This window comes from Lytechinus variegatus, chromosome 14, assembly GCF_018143015.1.
Source record: "Lytechinus variegatus isolate NC3 chromosome 14, Lvar_3.0, whole genome shotgun sequence".
Taxonomy (NCBI): Eukaryota; Metazoa; Echinodermata; class Echinoidea; order Temnopleuroida; family Toxopneustidae; genus Lytechinus; species Lytechinus variegatus.
Genome location: NC_054753.1, coordinates 23717711 through 23740030, shown reverse-complemented (window position 1 = coordinate 23740030; position 22320 = coordinate 23717711). Strand labels below are relative to the sequence as shown.

Genomic DNA, 22320 nt, shown 5'->3' with positions numbered 1-22320 from the left:
AAGTTGATGGAGAGGAAAGTGATGAGGCAAGGAAGATAAAGACAGTGATGGATGAGTGAAGAAAAGTTAGAGGTAAAAAAAGAAGACACAAATAATTAATAATAGGAATTCTCTACTACCTTGGTCACATATGCTCTACGGTGGCCGTACGGCAAGTCGAAAACAGCCGTTTGAACATTTTTGTACTAGCTACATATAGTTAGTTTGAATAAAAATGAATGAAACGGCTGTTTTCGACTCATTGTATACGGCCGCCGTAGAGCAAATCTGACCAAGATATAGATGTAAGCGCAATGCTTTCTTTGTATAACCAAACGCTAGGTATACAAATCAAATGGGCCTAGTAGTAATACAAAGGTTTAAAGGGGAATGAAACCTTTGGAATTGGTAGGCTTGTGTTGCAACAGAAAAATCTAAGAAACGGATCAACGAAAATTTGAGAAAAATCGGACAAACAATGAGAAAGGTATGAGCATTTGAATATTGCAATCACTAACGCTATGGAGATCCTCCTATTGGAAACATGACAAGGATGTGTAATGTCACATGTGAACAACTTTCCCTTTGATGGACTACCCCAAAATGTATTGTTTTGTTTTTTCTTATGGTGATACAAACTCTTCATCCATAATGTACTCTTTAAAAATCTGTATTACATGCCCTCCTATAGAAAGAATACATGATCTACTGATAGATGTGATAAAAAGTCAATTTAATGGAATATATACTAATGTAACAGGGGAGAGTTATTAACAAGTGACATCACACATCTTTGTCGCATTGCCAATATGAGGATCTCCATAGCATTAGTGATTGCAATATTCAAATGCTCATAACATTTTCATTATTTGTCCGATTTTTGTCAAACTTTTGTGAATTTGTTTCTTTAATTATTCTGTTTTCACACAAGCTATCTTGTTCTAAATGTTTCATTCTCCTTTAATCTTCAGTCATGAAAATAGAATAAGAATGAACGCGGACATGCAACTCCATTAAACAAACCACAAGAGGATCGTTGCAGAGAATCATCTTTTGATGGGTAAAATCGTAATCATGTGACCTTATCCCATGCATGCTCTCTCTATCCAGAAGCCTCTAACAATCTCCCCCTTTGAGTTCTAATGGCAGCAACAGGCACTGACCCAGAAAATAATGATTATAAAAAGGAGGTTCATTCATTAATTTTAATGGGTCTTTTAATTGAGCTGAAAATTGTAACAAACCATCAACCTTTCCTTTGATGACACCTCTGTTAGTTTATAATAGTGTATACATGGTTTTGTGATTGTTCCTTTTTTGTGATGATTGTTTATTGTATTACAGATGCCACAAAACAAACTGATCTATACATGTAAAGATGCAATAATATCTTACAAGTTTCCATCACAAACATTTTTTGTAACTTACAATGTAAATTTAATGCATTACAAGAATATTAAGAGCATTAAAGGTCAAGTCCACCCCAGAAAAATGTTGATTTGAATAAATAGAGAAAAATCAAACTTTTATAATATTTCATTAAAATCGAATGTAAATAAAAAAATTTATGACATTTTAAACTTTTGTTTATTTTTCTCAAATCAGTTATATGCACAACTCTGTGATATGCAAATGAGAGAGTTGATAACGTCCATCACTCACTATTTCTTTTCTTTTTATCATTTGAATTACACCATATTTCATATTACACCAAATGTTTAGATAAGAATAAAACTTGATTTCACATGACAAGAGGGAAAAAACAAGAATGTTTCATATTTCATATAATAGAATACAAAAGAAATAGTGAGTGAGTGATGTCATGTCATCGGTCTCCTCATTTACATACCGACCAGGATGTGCATATAACTGTTGGGCAAAATCAAGCAAATTTCAAATATCACTTTGCATCACATTTTGCATATTTCCTGTAGAAAATAATTATGACACTGATGGATTTCCATAGAGCTAAGATTGATTGGACCAATCGTAACTCTTTGTAATACGGGGACCCTGGACCCCATCTTACAAAGAGTTACAATTGATCCAATCAATCTTAACTCTATGGAAATCCATCATTGTCATAGTTTTTTTCTAAAGGAAATATGCAATGTGTCCTTTGTAATCAAAGAAGTACAGTGAATTTCCAAGAGAATCAATGAATGAATGAACATACATCATAGCTGGAAAATATTTTGAACAAACATGCGTAATATATGTTGACATTGCTGGCCGTCCATAGTTGTGATTGATCGCATTTTAGCTAGTAAGAAGAAAATTGTATACCACTTAAAAAATAGACATAAAAAATTAACATCTAAACCCCACAAAAAAAGTTTTCCAACTCGGTTTTGGGGGATATCTTTTTAGTTAACGAAGTATAAAAGATGAAACTGGTATCATTGGAAAGCTGAATTATTCGTCTTTACAATGACATGCCATTTGCTGTGATTATGTAATCATGGAATATGTAATCACCCTGAACATCGAGAAAAGTCAGAAGTGAAATGTTGCAAAATGCATTGATTTCCAACAAGAGTCCCCATTTCTATAGAATTTCCACCATGCAGGTGACAGTGAATGCACTCGGTCCATCCTCAAAACAATTGGAAATTCGCTATTGCAAACGACGCATTTTGCAACATTTCATGTCTAACATTGCTGCGTATTATCATGTCTGTGTATTTCATGATAACACTAGCATTACAAATGACACATGATTGTAAAGGAGAATATTCCCCGGGGGGGCCACTTCCATTCACGAGTGGATACCATGCGCGACCATGGGGTCTCGAAAAGCACCCTAAACACGTAATTTCCATATTCTGAAAATGCACCCCTTAACAAGTATTGGCGTGTGAAACCCTAACCTTAACAAGTATGGAAACAAAACGATACTCTTGTCAAATATTCCTTGAAATGAACCCCTAAACAAGTACAAGAATGTTTTATTGTTCAGGTCCTTCGGTCGTCGGCTTTACCTTATTTGGTTTAGTACGACCCACCTTCTCCACCTCGCGCAAATCAGACTCTAAACACGAAGTGTTGGGGCAAAAAGGACATCCTTTATAAAACATTTTAATTTTGTTTTATCATCCCCGCAAATTCGACCCTAAACACGTAATTTTCCTAGCGAAATAGATACCCTTTTTTCATTTTTTTTGTGTTTTTGACACCCTTATCACGTTACGTACGTAACGTGCCCTATCGTGTAAAAGACATCCTTCTTACATGTTTTTTTTGGTCGCGCATGGTATCCACTCGTCAATGTAAGTGGCCCCCCCCCTGGGGAATAATCATACTTTCTAAAGATATCACTTTTACACATGATGATGGCACATTAAGAAATTTATTAGCACTCAAACTTGCAGTTTGAGTTGCAGAACTCAAACATGACATGGCAACGAATTTTTGCAACATTTCATTTGTTACATTGCTGCATATTTATCATGTCTGTGTATTTCATGATAACACTAGCATTACAAATGACACATGATCATAAAGAGGAATAATCATACTTTCCAATGGTACCACTTTTACATATGATGATGGCACACTAAGAAATTTATTAGCACTCAAACTTGAGTTGCGGAACTTTTTTTGAGGGTGTATAAAAATCACATCCATGCAAATTTACAACAGATTAGTCTATGCGCTATTTTAAAACACATTTTTTTATTAAAAAAAAAACATGGAAGTTTTAAAACATGTTTTGAATCATGTTTTTAAACACACTGTTAAAAAAACGTGCCAACCCTGGATCAAACTGATGATGTCACATCCCCACTTGTTCTTTTATATTTCATTACATGAATCAGGGTCCTGTCGTACAAAGAGTTACAATTGATGCGAGCAATGTCAACATATATTACACATGTTTGTTCAAAATATTTTCCAGCTATGATGAATGACATGCCTAAACAGAAAGATCCACAAAGTGATTAATCATCTACAAACATCACTGTTAATTTTATGGTAAGAACATGTATTTTTTGAGAGGTAAGTTGTAATATTCAGAGGTATATAAGCAACTGGTCCTTGTGCGGTTTATTGCAGGATGTCAGAATTCTTTATTGTAAAATTTGGGTGTAGCAGGGTTCAAGTCTACCTCCTGTATTACTTTGCAACAGTCTGCACATTTATGATAAAATTGATTTTTTTTGCATATATACCTTTATTTGCTACTTCTGATTCATTTTGACTTATTTTACTTGATCAAGCCATTTTGTTGTATTTGCAAACATGCATATTTCAGCCCCTGACTGTATCTAAATCATGTGGATTTTCAATCCATAAACCGTTATTGTTCTTGATTCTTTGAGCTATATGTACAAAAATATACAATGATTTCAATCACATGTTTAATGTGATGTATTGACGTAGGTTGCACACCATTTTTAAACAATAAGTGCTAACTGAATGACAATGCTACTTCCCAAATGCTACTTCCCAAAATACCTGATAATCTAGTGAATATTGGATGCAATTACAGAATAAGTGGCAATCAAAGGTAAATAACTGTTGGGCAAGGACTCTTTTTTTTCTTCCTGGTGGAATGTAGGGAGATTATATCAAGGAATATCTATTGAAATATGATGGATTGGGTAAAGTTTATAGTTTTGTTTACAGAGTTTTCTTTTTAAGCTGGTAATTTCAAAGGAGATAAGAAGTACTGAAAGCATCATTGCGATAGTAAAGTAATGCATTATTAAGGGTCAACTCTACCCAAACTAAATAGTGATTTGAATTGAGTAAAGAAAAATCAAACATGCGTCATGCTGAGGATTTGATCAAAGTCGGATTTCGAAATAGTAATACCATATTTTATTCATTTTTATTTGTTGTATTACTCTGTCAGGAAAAAAGCCCTTTCAGTTACGAAAGCTCCATGACCAAGGGGCCCTATAGAGTTGTACTTATTATAAAGTTTTGCCTTTTTTTCAAAACCCATGATAAAGTATGTGATAGTCAATGATGCCATTCACTCACTTTGTATTATGTATTTTATTTCAATATAAAAATAGCACAAGATTTCGCATGAGGTGAAAGAAAGGTGAGTTTAAATAGAAAGTGTTTCTTTCACCAAATGTGAAATGTTGTACCATTGCACAAATAAGAATATTAGCTTTTTGTGTTGTACAATACCTCAGAAATTAGCAAAAAGGTTTCCCTACTTCAATCACTGAAAATTACGAAAGATGATTGAAAGAAAAAACCAAAATCCCTACAGCGTGCAGCATATCTATATGAGTAGTGCCCATTAAGCCAGTACCAGTAGGCCCCATGTGCATTGGACCTGCATTTATTTACTAAGCACCATCGATTGAATTGTATTATGTGTCACTTTCTAAACCATGCTACGGTACATTTTGGACGGTACGGATATTGAACACTGAGTCTCACATTTGGGTGTACAACAAGCTAGGTAGGCGCTGTACACAGTAGCGTACGCAGGGAGGTGGTTCCAAGGGTTCAACCTTCCCTTTAATTTTTTGGATACCCACCCCCCCCCCCCAAAAAAAAAAAAAAAAAAATTGAAGACCTTTTTTTTGCTTGTCAATATTTTTTGAGGTGTGAAACAACATAAAATTTGTGGTGAAGACCTTTTTAAAGATTTTTTTTTGCTCGTCAATTTGTTTGGTGGTAGGAAACAACCTAAAACTGGTGGTGAAGACCTTTTTTTTGGGGGGGTATCAAAATTTCATTCAGCTTGAAACCCCTCCCCTTTAAAAAAACCCTGTGTACGCTACTTGTTGAACAACATATATTCCATGTAATCAAATACAGATTTGATAACAAAGAAGCTCTTCACTTAACTCTCCATGCGTTGACTTGTAACTCCGCTGAATGTTGCATTATTTAGCAGTGAACCCTTGTATAATACTCTCTGTTATAATATAATAGACAGCTATAACTTTTATCTGAACATTTAAAAAGGAAATGTGGTGAAGTAAACATGTAGTGTTTGAGGGGCTTCTTGTAATGTATGAATTGATTGCATTACTACTGTAATAAAACAATGAAAATCATTTTTCAAACTTTTCTTTTCAGTTACATTTCCAACAAAACTGTAGCCATTTATTTTGGTTGTTGGGTCAGTAGCATGATTCTTTTTTTGTACAGGTATTCACCTGGGCAGTTCATCAGACAAATGATTACTATACAGTACGTCCCGGAAAAAACTAAACCGAGATTTATCGAAACTTAATCACAAACGCAATAGACAAATGACCTACCATTGTAAAGCTTGGAATCTCCTCTTTCATCCGATATTACTTTGATTATTTCTCATTCATGCATATGAGTGAGCAAAAACAATTTGATGAGGGGATACCAAAGTCATTTGGCAGGCTGTATCTGGGTTTCAAAAAGAAAACCACATTTTTTAAAAGTTCAATATCTGCTCTTTAATTTGATACCTCAATTACAGAAAATGGTCAGGAAATTACAAAGTTCTGGTTATATGAAATAGGGCTTGAATTTCAATAATTTCATAAAATGAAGAGGTCTTACAGGCCAGCGTTCAAACTCACTCGACACTCCGTTTTGTTGACGATCAGCCATGCATTAAGTCTTTTGTTAACCATGCGATAGCTTCTGTGGGAAACCGGTGAAAACACATTTATTTAATGAAATTATGGAAATACAAGCATTATTTCGAGGGAACATAACTTTTTTACTTCTTGACCATTTTTTGTGATTAAGGTATCAAATAAAAGAGCAGATATTGAACTTTTTAGACATGAGATTTTCTTTTTGAAATTCAGATACCCCCCGCCAAATAAGTTTTTGGTATCCTTTCTTCAAATTGTTTTTGCTCACTCATGCGTGAATGAGGAATAATCTAAGTAATATCAAATGAAAGAGGAGATTCTAAGCTTTAGAATGGTAGGTCATTTGTCTATTGTATTTGTGATTAAGTTATGATAAATCATCGCTTAATCTCGGTTTAGTTTTTTTTCTGGGACTCACTGTATATCATTGGTAATCTGACAAACATAGGTCGTACTACAGTGAATAAAGAAAAGAGAGTAAATCAAAAGAAAAAATCAGGGAAATTGAATATTGTGTGGCCAAAAAAAGACATAAACTCACGGCTCATTTTAAGAAATGGAAGTTTGAATTATAATTCTTGTCATCTTTACATGTATCATTATATGTATCATGTTTACCCTGTATATAGGCATACAAATACTTGCCATCAAAGTTGTATAAAATATCACGTCTGTGCCATTGCATAAATCTTTCCACTCTTTTTTTTTTGTCTTTATTATTTTTTTTTTCTTATTTATTCTTTTTATTACTATATATGTTTTTTTTTCCTAATGATGTTATGATCACTTGTAAATATTTTAATTATGTTTGATTTGTTATCTTTGGTCAGTGTTGACCCAATAAAACATATAAATACAAAAAAAAAAAAATCAGAGGAAAAAAAACTGACTTTCAGCTGAGTCCTCACTCTTAACAATGAACCTGACCGTGGTTTATGAGGAGGATTTTATTGATTCTTTTCCCAATGAACTTCCTGGGTCGGATAGAGAATGTTTTGATTTTTTTTACATGTAAAGAAGGTAGATAATCTTCCCACTAAGTGGTTTTGAAAGCAAATGTATCCAAAACAAAGCAATACTCTGAAAACTACAAACTACCCGACAAAGGAGCTTCAATAGGAAAATGCATGGTTGTGCAGAAATGCGAACATAATGCATGAAGAGTTAAAGAGAAATTCCAGTAGTTGCAGTAAACACTGATTTCATGAGAAAGTCTGTAAAACAAGGCTTAATAGTCAGTATATCATCGAGGATCTAGATCTGGTACAGTTACATTAACTGAACTTTGTGAAATCTTGAAATCTACGCTGAAAAATGTTCACACCGAAGATCCAAAACACAGATGAGCGCACGTGGGATAATGTATAATTATTGCTTAGAGCGTCAGGCCTGACGCTCTACCCGAATCCTGTGCTTATTTGCTGATTTTTCAGCAATTACACAATTTCTTCCAGAATCCTTTGGCACATGCATTTTTTTAATACTAATTAACAGACACTTTGGTGGTCATTTCATTGGATTCTGTACAAACTCATTTTGATATCATTACCAAAACTAGCATTTACCTTTCAATGTTGGTTGATGCAATTGCAATGCAACATGTTCAGGGAGAAATCAAGCAGGCGCGTAGCCAGGGGGGGGCGGTGGGGGCGGTCGCCCCCCCCCCCCCCAAAACTACCCCAAAAAGAAAAATAAGAAGGAAAAAAAGAGAGGAGAAAGGAAAAGGGAAGGGAAGAAAGGAAGGTAACTTTGTGTTTTTTTCTTTTTATTCTTCATTTTTTTTCTCAAAAGAGAAACTCCTTCACTCTTCTTGCTCTAAATTCATATATGAATTTTGCTTCCGCGCTGCGCGCGGTTAGATGACAATATTGAAGTTCTCCATTGTTTCCCCCACCTTTTCTCTAAACCTGTTTTTCCACCTCAGCTATGTGATTCTTGCCAGTTAAAGTTAAAATTGTATACATTAGGGCATGAATTTGAGTAAGGTTAGGCCGAAGTAAATATATGAAGTTATCTTTTTTTTCAATTGATCGCGCAACTTCTGGTCTGGTCTGGTCGGCTCCGGGTGGGTAAAATCTTTATATCAGTTTCTGCCGTCACCTCCATGAAGTCAACTTCTCCCGCTTTTCAGCTCATTACTAAACAACCATAATTTTGGGGCAAACAGGTTCCTAATTTAAAAAGAGGAAGGTATGAAATTCGTGTCGTATTAAATAAAAAAAGTACAATATTTTTTATCAAATTGTATTAAACTTCGTGTCATTTCCCTGTATACATTCATTTCCTGTCCTGTTTTGCGCCCTCAGTTTGAAATTTTGAATGACACTTAAGTTTCTTTATCTTCAAAATGAAGCGCTTCAGGATAAGTAAAAAAAATTAGGCATCCTTTTTTATATAGATAGATAGTTTCAATAAATCGCAGAAGTTTCAACTTTTTGCGCACTATTTTCCTTGTAATGAAGTTCAATAATCTTAGAAAATCAATTGAATTAGAGCCGATTGGGTATTAGAGATATCTACATTTGATGAAACGTCCGCCCTTTGAAATTTCAGAGTTTCATTGCTCTGCGCGGGGAGGAATATCTTCCTCTACCAATCTTCTCCTCTGTTTTGCGGGTTAAAAATATGCACTGTTGCTAAATTGTTTGTAATCAAATCTGATCTTTCAAAAGAAAGTATTCAATATATCTTTGAGAAAACCCTTTTCTCGGGACCCTTTTTATGGCAAGAAAAATTGATAAAACGCTTTATTATCATTTGAATTTCCTCCATTGTATACCTCTTTTGTGCATTCACAATCATTTGAAAACAAGGTTCAAAATCGCAATATAGTCGACCGAATTGGAGGTACTAGAGACAAGAGAAACGGCTCCTTTTAATTTTAATTTATGAAACACTAAAAGCTTCGCGCTTCGCGCGGGAGGGGGAAACTCCACCTCCCTGCACCCACCCCCTAGGGAGCGCGCTTCGCGCTCTCTGTAAGTGTTGGCACGCTTTGCGTTCATTTACCGCCCCCTCCAAAATGAAATCCTGGCTACGCGGTTGAAATCAAGACTATTTCTCCCTGTTAATACAGGGCCCTTTGGTCGAGCAGTTTCTATTTAACTTAAAGGGCTACCCTGTCAAAACAACAAATGAATGAATGAATAAATAAATAAATAAATAAATAAAGAGTTTTCATACTCTACCATATTAAAAAATGTCTAACCAGCTACAGACTGGCTAAGATGCAGTTCATGAATATGTTCATAAGTGGAAATGAGTGGTTAATACAAAGAAGAAGAGGTTTATCTTCTTTTTTTTTTTTGGGGGGGGGTTCAACAATAGATGTCCCCCCTTCCCCGTGAACAAAGGATAATCCTCTGTTCCACCGCCCGTGAATACAAATATATCATTATTCTTTCCTTTGAAAATGCGAGGAAAACACCAAGGATATCTTTTATAATGTTGCAAAGGGAGGAAGAAAATAACTCATTTTACACAGGAAATAAATTAAGATTCCTTTCTAGCCATAAAACTGATTACCTCTACTCCCAAAGCACTTAGCAAAGGCCAAGCAACAGGATATTATCCACTTAAGTGAACTCTCTGATTGCATTATTAATTAGAATATAAAGAATAAAGTATTATTCAAGTAGAGTTTGGAGATATAAAAGGGCAACGAGTGGAGCGCCTCAGGCAGACTTGCCTTCATTACACAATGGAACGCTCTACAGTGTGTAGAAATAAAAAATAATCACTGGAGAAACTCCAATAAAATCAAATATTTTTAATATCCTGACAATTTTCCATATCACAAAATATGTTTACTGGTACTAATCTCAAAGTGAATGGCAATATGACTCGGCATTTTCAGCCAAACCAATATCTGCCAGCCTTACAAAAATGAAAGTGCTTGAGCACTCAAGCATAAAATTCTGTCAATAATCATACTGCCATCTGATAGAATAGAACAAAACCCACTAATACATGTGAAAAAATATGTCCATGTAAATTTTTCAATGGCCAGAACTGTTTCAATGTGTAAACTTTTTATTGATATACACTGTAATAGCAGGGTTGACTTTGTGATTTCTTTTTGATTTTCCCTACATTTCATTATTCTCAAGTATGTTATTGTGTTTTTAAACAAAATGTATCTTTCCTTAAATTCCTTATATTGCTTTACTTAACCACATTTCCTTCCTTATCTTTGACGGTCCCTTACTTTACTCAACTTTTAACTTATCATTTTATCGAATCTTACCTCCTCTTGTCTCATCTCATCTTATCATACCTCAGTACACAGAAATGATAGAATCACAATATAAACCAAAGTATTTGGAGAAAACCACTCCACGGAAGCTCAAGTTCAATCAAACATACATGTAGGTCAATGATTCTGTAATACTTTTAAAAGATTACTCCAGGCTTTGAATAAGAGTATAACTACCAGAGCAAAGTGCTGGAAACTTCATAAAAATCAATAACAAATGACAATGATATTGTAGCAATATTTAGTGAAAACAGTTGTATGCAGGCTATCATGAAAATGTAATAGGTTGGATGATGATGTCATGTCCCCACTTTTTTCTTTAAGACCCCTATTACACCAGATTTCCAGAAAATCTCGAGACCAGTCTCGGGCAGGTTTCTTATCCGGTGTAAACGCACAAACCTACCCGAGACCCCTTCTGAGCAAACCTATCTCAGATCACCTCACGATGTGTTCAGAGACCGGTCTCGGGCACCCTGAGATGGTTTTGGATTCGGTGTAAACACAAACCTGCCCAAGACTGCCAAACCTATCTCGGACAGCATTGGCAATTCGGTGTTAACGCACACATAGCTGTCTCGGGGCGCCACGAGACTCACTATGATTCTGGTATAATATGGGGTCAAAAACTTAGGTCAACTTTTAGGAAACCAGTCTCGGGGCTTGAACCTGATTTATGTTAAGCGCTTAGAGATTTGTTTTTATAAACATGTAAGGGATATATTAAGCTTGACATATTATAATCATTATTATTATTATAACAATAATTGATATTTATAAAGAGCTTTACAAAAAAGCTTCAAAGCACTGTTATACAAATATAAATAGAAAATTACATGAGAATATCTACTAAAATAACCCATTATTTACAATCATTCATTCAAATGGAAATATAGAAATACATAAATAATCGACCGAATGACAAAAATAAATAAATAAAACTGTGCTGTGCCTGGAAAAATTGTGTTTTAACCCGATTCTTGAAGGTGTCAATTTTTGGTGCATCGGGAATGTGTGCAGGGAGAAAATTCCAAAGTAGGGGAGATCCAGGTTAGTTGGAACGCGGGGTAAGTTGAAACATTGTAAATTTCTTTAACGCCTGTAAAATACATTTATGCAATACTGCCCTCAATTTATTGATATTAATAATACAAATTTATGCAATACTGCCCTCAATTTATTGCTATTAATAATACAACACTGTTGTATTATTAATAACAATAACTTGAGGGCAGTATTGCATAAATTTATTTTACAGGCATTAAAGAAAATGGCAATGTTTCAACTTACCCCGCGTTCCAACTAACCCCGATCTCCCCTAGAGGTGCACAAACAGAAAAAAACCCTGGTGCCATAGTGGTTGTAGGTGCGAGATCCAAGTGCAAGCTGGGGTCTTGTTGAAGATCTGAGATTACAAGTGTTGCCAGTTTGTTCGAGATCAGAAAAAGAATTTGAGATCATGAAAGGACTTGTCGGACATTGTATCAGACAAGTCCTGTTTTATCCGACAGTTACTATAGTAACAATGCTTCTCAACCAATCAGAATCCAGGAAAGTTGTCAGATCTGACAACTTGTCGGACGAAAATATTGATGAAACACCCCCCAGAATTTAAGAATGGTGAATCTCCTCTTACCTCTGTGTGGTCGATCGCCATGCCATTCTTCCAAGCGATGGGTATCTTGATGACCTTATCCGTTGTCTCCGGTTCTGAATCTAGAAATGAGTCAACCCTTTCCTTGGAGAGCAGTGCCTTCTTGGTGATTGGATCTGTGCCTCCGACAGCTAGTATCCCCATCAGCTGTAAATCATCAACAAAAAAAACCCCACCATAACATGAATATTTCAAATAAATATGGTAAAGGGTCAATGATATGAACTGTCATCAAGCATCATCTAACATGCCAGTCTTACAGAAGTATAGATTATAAAAGCAATGACGTCAGTTGCCATGGTGTCATGGCGGCCTGGTTCTAAACCAATGAACCCGCCAAATAAGAGTGTGTTTCTCATGGGAGAAAATGGCTACTTGCAACCTATTTTTCAGATGAGCCAAAGTCATACAAATATGTACAGATGATCGTCAGCTGCGACTCTCTTTAGAACCAGCCCGCCATGACATCATGGCAACTGACGTCCCAGTTCGGTACTCTATAGAGGCCATTTGATCTTCTTCCGATCATCACTTTTTTTTTTTAAATGCTTTTTAGCCTTTATTAAGATAATATCACATTTTTTCATGCATACAAAAGTAATAAATAAAATATACAAAGTAACGTGAAACACATGTATACAACAATATAACAAATGAAATATACATTATGATGAACATTTTTTCAACAAAGATTATCACAACCCATAATGCAAAGAAATCCATTATTTTCACATGTATTTACTGTAAAATAATGTGGTATTGTATACTAAAAAAAAACAAAAAAACAAAGACTTTTTAAATTCTGAGCAAATAAAAAAATTGATATATATAATACTTTGTTTAACAAAGATTTGAATAAGCTATCTCATAATAAAATATGTATATATATATATATAATATCTCTGTATTTTGTCATACAATACAAAAAAGAATAAGTCTCTACGTTAAGTGTACAACAATCTGAATAAAGATTTTATATATATTATACACACAAAAACAACAACCAAACACAGAAAAACAAAACAACAACAAAAGAAAAAACAGTGAATGTGAAGGGGGAGCAGCCCATAGATTTTATCTTGTTATACCCATAATGAAATCATGATATATTTTATATTGAATTACTATTACTCCAATAGTATATACTGACACGAAATGGGTTCTATTTTGTGTTAGAAAATTATATTTAGTTGATTTATAATGATTTTGTCGTAGCTGGAGATATTACATGCATGTTTCTACACTAATAATGACGTAGATAAGACCATGAAAGTTATGCATGTTTTGAACCGTTTTTGTGGAATAACAATTTTCTGGAGGTGTTTAACTGGTTAATTTGGTTATCACTAGCTTGATCTAAATAAATGCTTTAATTTGATATGTCATTCATGCATATCCGGTTTTGGAGAGCAAAGTTATAGCTGTTTTAAGATCGTTAGAGAGGTTAACTGTAACAGATATTGTATAATTAATGGATAAGTACAGTAAGTTGATGTACTCGTGAGGCTTTGCCGATGATCTGTTGAAATACGGCGCCCACGGGGTGCATTGCACGTAAAGTATGCAGATCGATTTGGATTCGCTATCCAATAAATAAAGCTGGTGGATGCGATCGAAATGAGATCGTTCGCATGTCTTTCCACGGGGAAACCTAGAATCCTAGGCGACGACTGTGGTTAGATTTCCTTGTATGTTAGGTCTTTTGCACGCCAGCAAGAGACTATACCAGGGCTTGCTCTTTTGGTAGTCTGGTTGGTCTGAAGCGGATGGTTGCTGGTCTGGAAGCAGACGGTCGGAGGTCCGGAGCAGACAACGGGGAAAACTACAAGTAGAGCAGAGCCAATGGGTATGGTCGTGGGAGCCTGACTGCAGAAGGACCCATACATATGGTCGAAGAACCAGACGTAGTTTCCGGTACTGAACAGATGTGGTTGCAGTACTGAACAGATGTCAGTGGTTGCAGTACGGACTCAGACGTGGTCGTGATACTGAACAGACGTGGTTGCAGTACTGAACAGATGTCGTCATGGTACTGAACAGACGTTGTTGCAGTACGGTATCAGACGTGGTCGCGGTACTGAACAGACGTGGTTGCAGTACGGAATTCAGACGTGGTTGCAGTACGGAGCAGACGTGGTTGCTGTACTGAACAGACGTAGTAGCTGGTCGTAAGCAGACGACGGAGGAAATTACCAGAGTCCATGGGTATGGTCGTGGGAGCTTGACTACAGAGAAACCCATACCTATGGTCGTAAAAGATTCACTACAGGAATCAGATGCATATGGTCGTAGGAGCTTAACTACAGGAATCAGATGCATATGGTCGGGAGAGCTTAACTACACAAGCTAGATGCATATGGTCGGGTGAGCTGTTGGAGCTGACAACAAAGAGTGTAGCCGTCTGGAGGTTGCCTGGTGGTGATACTGACAGGATCAAGGCGTGTGCAAGTGTCAACTGCGGCAGTATATCTCTGCCAAACGGATCCACGACTAAAAGTTTGGAAATCGACGTGGCGAAACACCCACCGGCTGCAGGCATCCTCACAAGAGTAAGCTGCCGGCGGACCGGACCAACCTTCCCGCCGCCGATTCCGTCACAAGTGGTGTCAGAAGTGGGATCCAGTGACAATGGCACAACAAGGAAATATGCAGTATCGACCGACGCCAAGAGAGATGATGGCGCACTTAGAGAGGAGCATGACAGAAATTGACCAAATGATGGAGCAGTTAAGATTGTCCATAAGACAAGCAGAATCAAGTGGACAGGATATTCCCCCAACTGTGAGTGGACAAGCGGACAGAGGACCAAGGTATGACTCACATATGGAAGGGGCACAGCAGGCTGGATTCAGCTCAACGCCCAGAGAGCAGATGAGACAATCATCTACTGCAAGACTCGGTGTTCAATTTACAACCCCACAGTTTTCCCCACATATTCAGGATGCGGGGATGGCAAATTTTGATGTTATGATTGGCAGACGACCACATCTGGTACCGGACAGATTTGATGGACATACACCTGTCGAAGATTATTTGCATCACTTTGAGGCCTGTGCTGGAATAAACGGATGGACAAAAAGGGAAGTAGTTCAGTTTCTTGCTGCAAGTCTAAGGGGCTCTGCTGTGAAGTTGTTGACCCAACAACCTGGAGTGGTGTTGACATACGACGAGTTAGTATACAGGCTCAGAAACAGGTTTGGCCTAGGAGGCAAAGCTGAGGTATACCTGGCGGTGTTGAGGAAACGTCGTCGCCAACCAAAAGAAAGTCTCCAAGAGTTAGGACAAAGAATACGGGAGCTGTGTGGATTGCCATATCCCAAATTTGAAGAAAAGGGGCAAGATCGGCTTGCCCGAGGGCATTTACTAGATGCTATATAGTAACACCAGAAATATAAGAGGGATTGTTCCGTGCTCAACCTCGCACATTGGATGATGCTGTGGAAGCTGCTTTAAACACAGAGGCCTTTCTGAGATTGGAGGGTCAGAGGAATGAAGTGAAGCGGGCTACAAGGTACAGCCGAGCTCTGGAAGAGCAGGAGTGTGAGGTTGCAGCAGTGGAGGAAAATCAACCAAGAAATCCAACTATCGATAAGATAGTAAAGGCTGTCATAGACGCCTTAGATGAAAGAGATAGGACAAAGCAAACAAAAATCAGGACCAAGTACCAGGAATCAAGAAAAGATGGCGTAGAGCCACAAAGAAAAAGAGAGCAGAGCCAATGGGTATGATCGTGGGAGCCTGACTGCAGAAGGACCCATACATATACAAGACTTAAGGGGAAGTAAATGTTCAACTTGAGAAGGAACAGAAGCACAAACACGCATCAAACAGAAGCAAACGGAAAAGATGGAACTTAACTCTGAAGACACAGGAACAAAATTGAACTTAAATCGATGAAGTCTGGTAGTGCACTGCTTTTATTTGCTGGGCTTCCTTGCCTCAGTAAAACTCAGAATTACATTACAAAATTAATATAAATTCAACCAATGAAAATAAAGAGAATGGAGAAGCCAACTGAAAGTGGAAAAGTCTTATTCATAAACAATGCAAAAGCCATTTTGCGTCTCGCCCACTTATGAAAATAACCAGAAATATTGTGATTTGCGAGGGCACGCAAGAGAATTATATCGAAACTTCATTGTGATATGACTGGGATGGAAGAACACTTGTCATAAGAGCCTTGTACGTTAAACTTTAACGTTGACCTCAAAATGACCTTTGACCTAACCGTGTGACCTCCGACGGCAGCATAACATGCACGTTCCCCAAGTCTATCTAACGTCCAAGTTTGGTTGAAAAGTGACATACGAATGCGGAGTTAGGTGTCATAAGAGAGTCTTGCATGTAAACTTTAACGTTGACCTGAAAATGACCTTTGACCTTACCATGTGACCTCCAACTGCAGCATAACATGCACATCCCCCAAGTCTATCTACCATCCAAGTTTGATTGAAATGTATGGAAGCGTCGTGGTGTAGCGGTTGTGACTCTTGCCTTGTAATCAGAGGGTTTTGTTTTCGAATCCCACCATGGCCTAGCGTCCTTTGGCAAGGAGTTAATCCACACTTTGCCACTCTCCACCCAGGTGTTAAATGGGTACCCGGTAGGATGTGAAAGCCTATATGTAATATGCCTAGCAATTGAGTCTTAGTACACTTGTTGGAGTGCTCCCAGGGAGTGGAGGTGCATACATTGTATGCGGGCATGCAAGGATCCGATGACCGGGGTACTAATATGTCTGTAAAGCGCTTAGACTTCGTTCCGATGTATTAAGCGCTATATAAATGCGGAATATTTTTATTATTGAATGCAAGTTACTGTTGCGGAGTGGTGTCATAAGAGAGTCTTGCATGTGAACTTTAACGTTGACCTGAAAATGACCTTTGACCTTACCATGTGACCTCAGACTGCAGCATAACATGCAAGTCCCCAAAGTCCATCTACCATCCAAGTTTGGTTGATAAGCGATTTACGGTTGTGGAGTTGTGTCATTACAGGTTTGTGACGGACGGACGACATTTGGATCCTTAGGTCTCGCCTTCACCTCTGGTGGGCGAGACAAAAATAACCAATAAGAGATAGGGGATGGAGATGAATAAGATATTGGGATGATTACATAAGATTACATGATTACATAAGAATGTTGAACAAAATAATCAGATGTGAGAATGTAATCAATGAACACATCTGAATAGGAAAGGAATGACAGGAGAACTATGTTGAATGTCAAATGTAAATGGATGACAACAGAAGCATCAAGAATGTAAACAAAGCTGAACTAAATACCAAAGCTTAACTATAAATAGACTATTTAAGGAAACCAAATGTCAAAATAACAGTCCTACACTAATAAATTCCTCATGTTTACTGGCTTCTGCTCTCATGCTTAATCAAGATTCTTCTTAAACTTTTATAAAACTTTTTGTGGATGCGTCATGGTGCAGCAGTTCTCACTCTCGCCTTGCAATAAGAGGGTTGTGTGTTCATATCCCACCATGGCCTTAGTCTGCTGGGCAAACCCTTCACTCGAAATAAGGGTCTGAATGTGCAGCCTACTCATGCCTTGTGTACTGAAGGCTCCTGTATTGGAACAGCAAGTTTTGTATGTGCTAGTCTTTGTGTGGAGGCACACTTGTTGATCAAATTTATTTTATTTATTTATTTTATTTCCAGGCAAAAGACATCAAGAATAAGTACAAGAAGGAGAAATTACCACCGACTAGTGCCTGAGGATGACTAAAAGAAAAACTAGTTTCTGTTATGAAGCTCTCCTCACTAATCGGGGTTTACAAAATTAAATATACAAAAATAAAATCGGTATAAAATGACAATATACATGTATGTTTAGAAACATTACTTATTAAAACAAAAACCTAACAATAAGGAGTGTTTGTTTTCATGTGTAATTATAAAAATATCCAGTCAATATGGAATGTTCGTGTATTTATTTAAACAAACAATTATCAGATATATAGTAAAGCCTGAGGAGGTGGAATTGTATAATATATTGTAAAAACGTAAATGTTACCATATCAGAAAATAAACAATAGACGAACTTGACAATAACTATCATGCTACAAAGTAACACGAAAAGCAAAAATATAGCATCAAAGTTACTGTCAAATACATGTATACAATATTCAGAGATAGAGAGAAAGAGAGAGAGAGAGATGGGGAGGGAGAGAGAAGAAGTAGAAGAGGAATAAAGAGTTTTGAGAACTGGGGTAGAATGAAATGAAAGAGAGAGAGAGGGGCAATAAAGAGACGAAGCATGATCGACATACAAAAATCTGCATGAGTACAGTTGGTAAACTAGCATAGGAATAAACATAATGAACGGTGCAAGAGCAAATAATTTCATGGCAGTAATTAACAAAATGCATAACAAAGGGTACAATATTGAAGCCAAGTATATAAGGCTAAATACGTGCCATTTAGCCTGCAAAGAATGATAAAAACAGAGAGAAGTAAGATGAAGGGAGGGAAAGAAAGAAATTGGAGAGGTCTAAACAGAGACAAGACAAAAACAAGATCTGCATGTCCAATTAAAACGCAGATTCAATTGGAGGCATGGAGAATAAGTGTTCACGTAGAGCATTAAGGAAAGGAGTGACAGATACACCAAGGCAAAGATCTCTGATCTCTGAAGGAATAGATTCCCAGAATCTGGGGAAAGAAAAGAAACAAGAAAATTTCAGGGCATTACATCGTGCAAATTCATGGATGAAGAGTAGCTTGTGACAGTTCCGAGTTCTTGGCCTGGGTAAGATATGAGTAGGTATGTCGTAAGTTCTAAACAACGATTTTACAACAAAGGCGGTAGATAGGTAGACCAGTCTGTTATACAATGGAGGGAGTTCTAAGCTGTGTAATCTTTCATCATAAGAGAGTGAATTTGCTTGATCATAAGGAAAGCAGAAGCGGGTGAAACGACGTTGAACTGCTTCAAGAGAGGATATGTGGTTTTTTTGATGGGGTAGCCAGACTGGTATACCGTATTCAATTATAGGCCGACAAAGTGAACAGAACAAACGTTTCAGAATGAAAGGATTTCGTGAATTCACGATTCTGCGGATAAATCCTGATAGTTTGGAACATTTGGATACAACAAGATTCACATGCTTTGACCATGTCAAATCATGTGAAAAAACCAAGCCAAGGTATTTATAAGAATCAACAACATCGAGAGCGTGGTTACCAGCAAAGTATTGATCTGTAATAACCTTTCGAGATCTAGTAATGTGCATTATCTTACATTTCAATGCATTCAATTCCATGGAATTATTATTGCACCAAATGATTATGGAGTCTAGGTCAGATTGGAGAACTTCAATGTCATTCTGGGTACATATTGTGCGATAAAGCACTGTGTCGTCAGCATATTGGGGCAAGCAAGTACCTGCAGAAATTAAGTTAGGCAGGTCTGCGGTAAACAAATCAAAAAGAATTGGCCCAATGACACTCCCCTGGGGGACTCCAGAGGTTACAGAACTCCAATCCGACTGACCACCTTGGAACAAAACACGCTGGACCCGGTTTGTAAGAAAAGAACAGATCCATTTCAAAGCATTCTGACATACCCCAAAACTGTGTAGTTTACGAATAAGTACCGAATGACTCACTTTATCGAACGCTTTCGACCAGTCTAGAAATATTGCATCTACTCTCGGCGGAGAGGTGCGATCTAAAGTTTTTGCCCAGGTGTGAAACAGAATCGTGGCTTGCGTAGCACAAGACCGCTTAGGTAAAAACCCATGTTGAGTGTCAGGGATGATTTTATGGTCCAAAGAAAAATCAATTAGTTTGCGCACTATAATCTTTTCAAGGAGTTTACATGGTACAGATGTGAGTGAAATAGGTCGGTAATTTTCAATTGAAGACCGTTTGCCACTTTTATGCAGAGGGATAACATGAGCAGCTTTCCAATCATTCGGTACAGTGCCTAGATTCAAACTGAGATTAAAAATGCGAGTTAGAATGGGGACAACTGAATTACCGGCAAGTTTGAGAAATGCCGGGGAAACACCATCTGGGCCAGGAGGTTTGGAAGATTTAAGATTCTCAATTGATTTTCGAACATCTGCATTTTCAATCTGAATTTGTGAGAAAGGGGTTAGACCAACATGTTGGGCATTACAATTATTGGTCATGTCATTAACATCGGAAACAGATCCAGTACAATCAGAAAAATTGCTACAGAAAAACTCATTAAATGCCTTTGCGATCATATCAGCAGAATCATACGAGTTACCATTATAAACAAAGTTGTTGACATTAGAAGTTCGACGTTTCGCCTTAACAAACGACCAAAACCGTTTCGGATCATTGTTGGCATTTATGGCAAGGTTGTGTACATAGTCATTGTATGAAAATTTACATACGCGCTTCACTTCTCGAGAAATCTCTTGATATTTAGTCCAGAGTCTCTTATTTTTTTCGATTACAGCAGGATTTCCAGTTGCAGATTTACATCTCTTCACTTTTCTGTACGCACGTTTCTTCTTTCTTGAGAGGTTAACAATTTCTTGGGTAATCCAAGGAGTTCGGCGTTTCCCTTTTGATACCGCTATGGGAACAACATCTTTAACAGCTGCATGGATCAATAACTTAAAGTTATCGTACGTATCGTTAATATTATCTTTGTCAAAAAAAAGATCCCACGGGATGCATTCTATTGTTCTCTGAAAGTCAGCCTTGTCAGCCTTGTGGAACTGATGAAACAGACGAGGAAGCGTTTGCTGAGAATGCTGAAAGTTGATAGAGAAACAAACAGCTTCGTGGTCACTATTGCCAATGTGTGGACCAGGGTTCATATTGGATATCAGATCGGGGTCGTTGCAGAAAACAAGATCTAGTAGGGAATCAGAACGAGTGGGAAAGGATACCAACTGAGACATGCCAAGTGAGGAGGTTATGTCTATAATTTCCCTTGTGTTTTTATTCAAATTAGGTACATCATCTTCAGAAGTCGTAATCGGTAGCTGGAGATTAAAATCTCCACACAAGAGAATTGCCTTGTAGGAAGAAATATATGGGACAACACGATTGAGAGAGTTTTCAAAAGCTTCATTAAATTGCACCTTAGAAGATGGAGGTCTATAGCACACCCCAATCAGCAATTTTCCTTGAGAATTCGGCATAGCAATTTGAACCCACAGCATTTCGCAATTGGGTATTTCAAAATCTTCCCGACGAGTGGCCTGGTAGTCAGATTTACAAGCAAATAATACTCCACCTCCATTTCGATTTCGATCTTTTCGATAGATTTGATAAGCATCCGTGTCTAAAAGCTCACTATCATGAAAATCTGAGTTTAACCATGTTTCTGTAATGCAAATTATATCCAAGTTTTCAGTTTTAGCCAAGACTTGTAACTCCTGTAGTTTGTTGCCCAAACTACGAGCATTAAGCAGTCGGCAGTTTAGCATAGTCCTATGTGAGTTTACACAATGATCTCTTTCATTGTTGACTGGGGGACCTGGGTTTGACTGTATATCACCACAAGCCAGTAATGCAACTTGAAAAGTTGCAGTGGTATTACTGTAGTAGGGTATACGAGATCGAAAGTGCCTGGTCACATTAATGTTGTCGAAGGTACTTGAATTATGCATAGAACAAGAGTAGTGAGTTACTTGATTATCTTGTAGTCCAGTACACACAAAAATGGTCAGGATGACAAAAGGAAGAAACTTAAACCACTCCATTGTGAAAGTGAGATAGCCCCAACCCATGACATATATGTACTTATGATCAAGCACTTTGGAAAAAAAGACCGGCTGCAAATTTGGGTCATCAAGTTTCTGTGACATTCAACATGTCTTTTAAAGTCTCTAGCTATACAGCCATAGACACCTATTATTCACAGGACAAAGTTCCAA

At 37.2% G+C, this 22320-nt stretch overlaps 1 protein-coding gene across 2 annotated transcripts in view; it reads right to left on the bottom strand.

The window, feature by feature from the left end:
- The window catches only part of LOC121427530 (beta-lactamase domain-containing protein 2-like), a 32600-nt gene that overhangs the window by 983 nt on the left and 9297 nt on the right, over positions 1-22320 (bottom strand). For both annotated transcript variants that reach the window (XM_041623974.1, XM_041623975.1), the window contains exon 7: positions 12425-12589. In XM_041623974.1, the coding sequence (XP_041479908.1) occupies positions 12425-12589 (165 nt within the window). The remainder of the gene's footprint in view (positions 1-12424; positions 12590-22320) is intronic.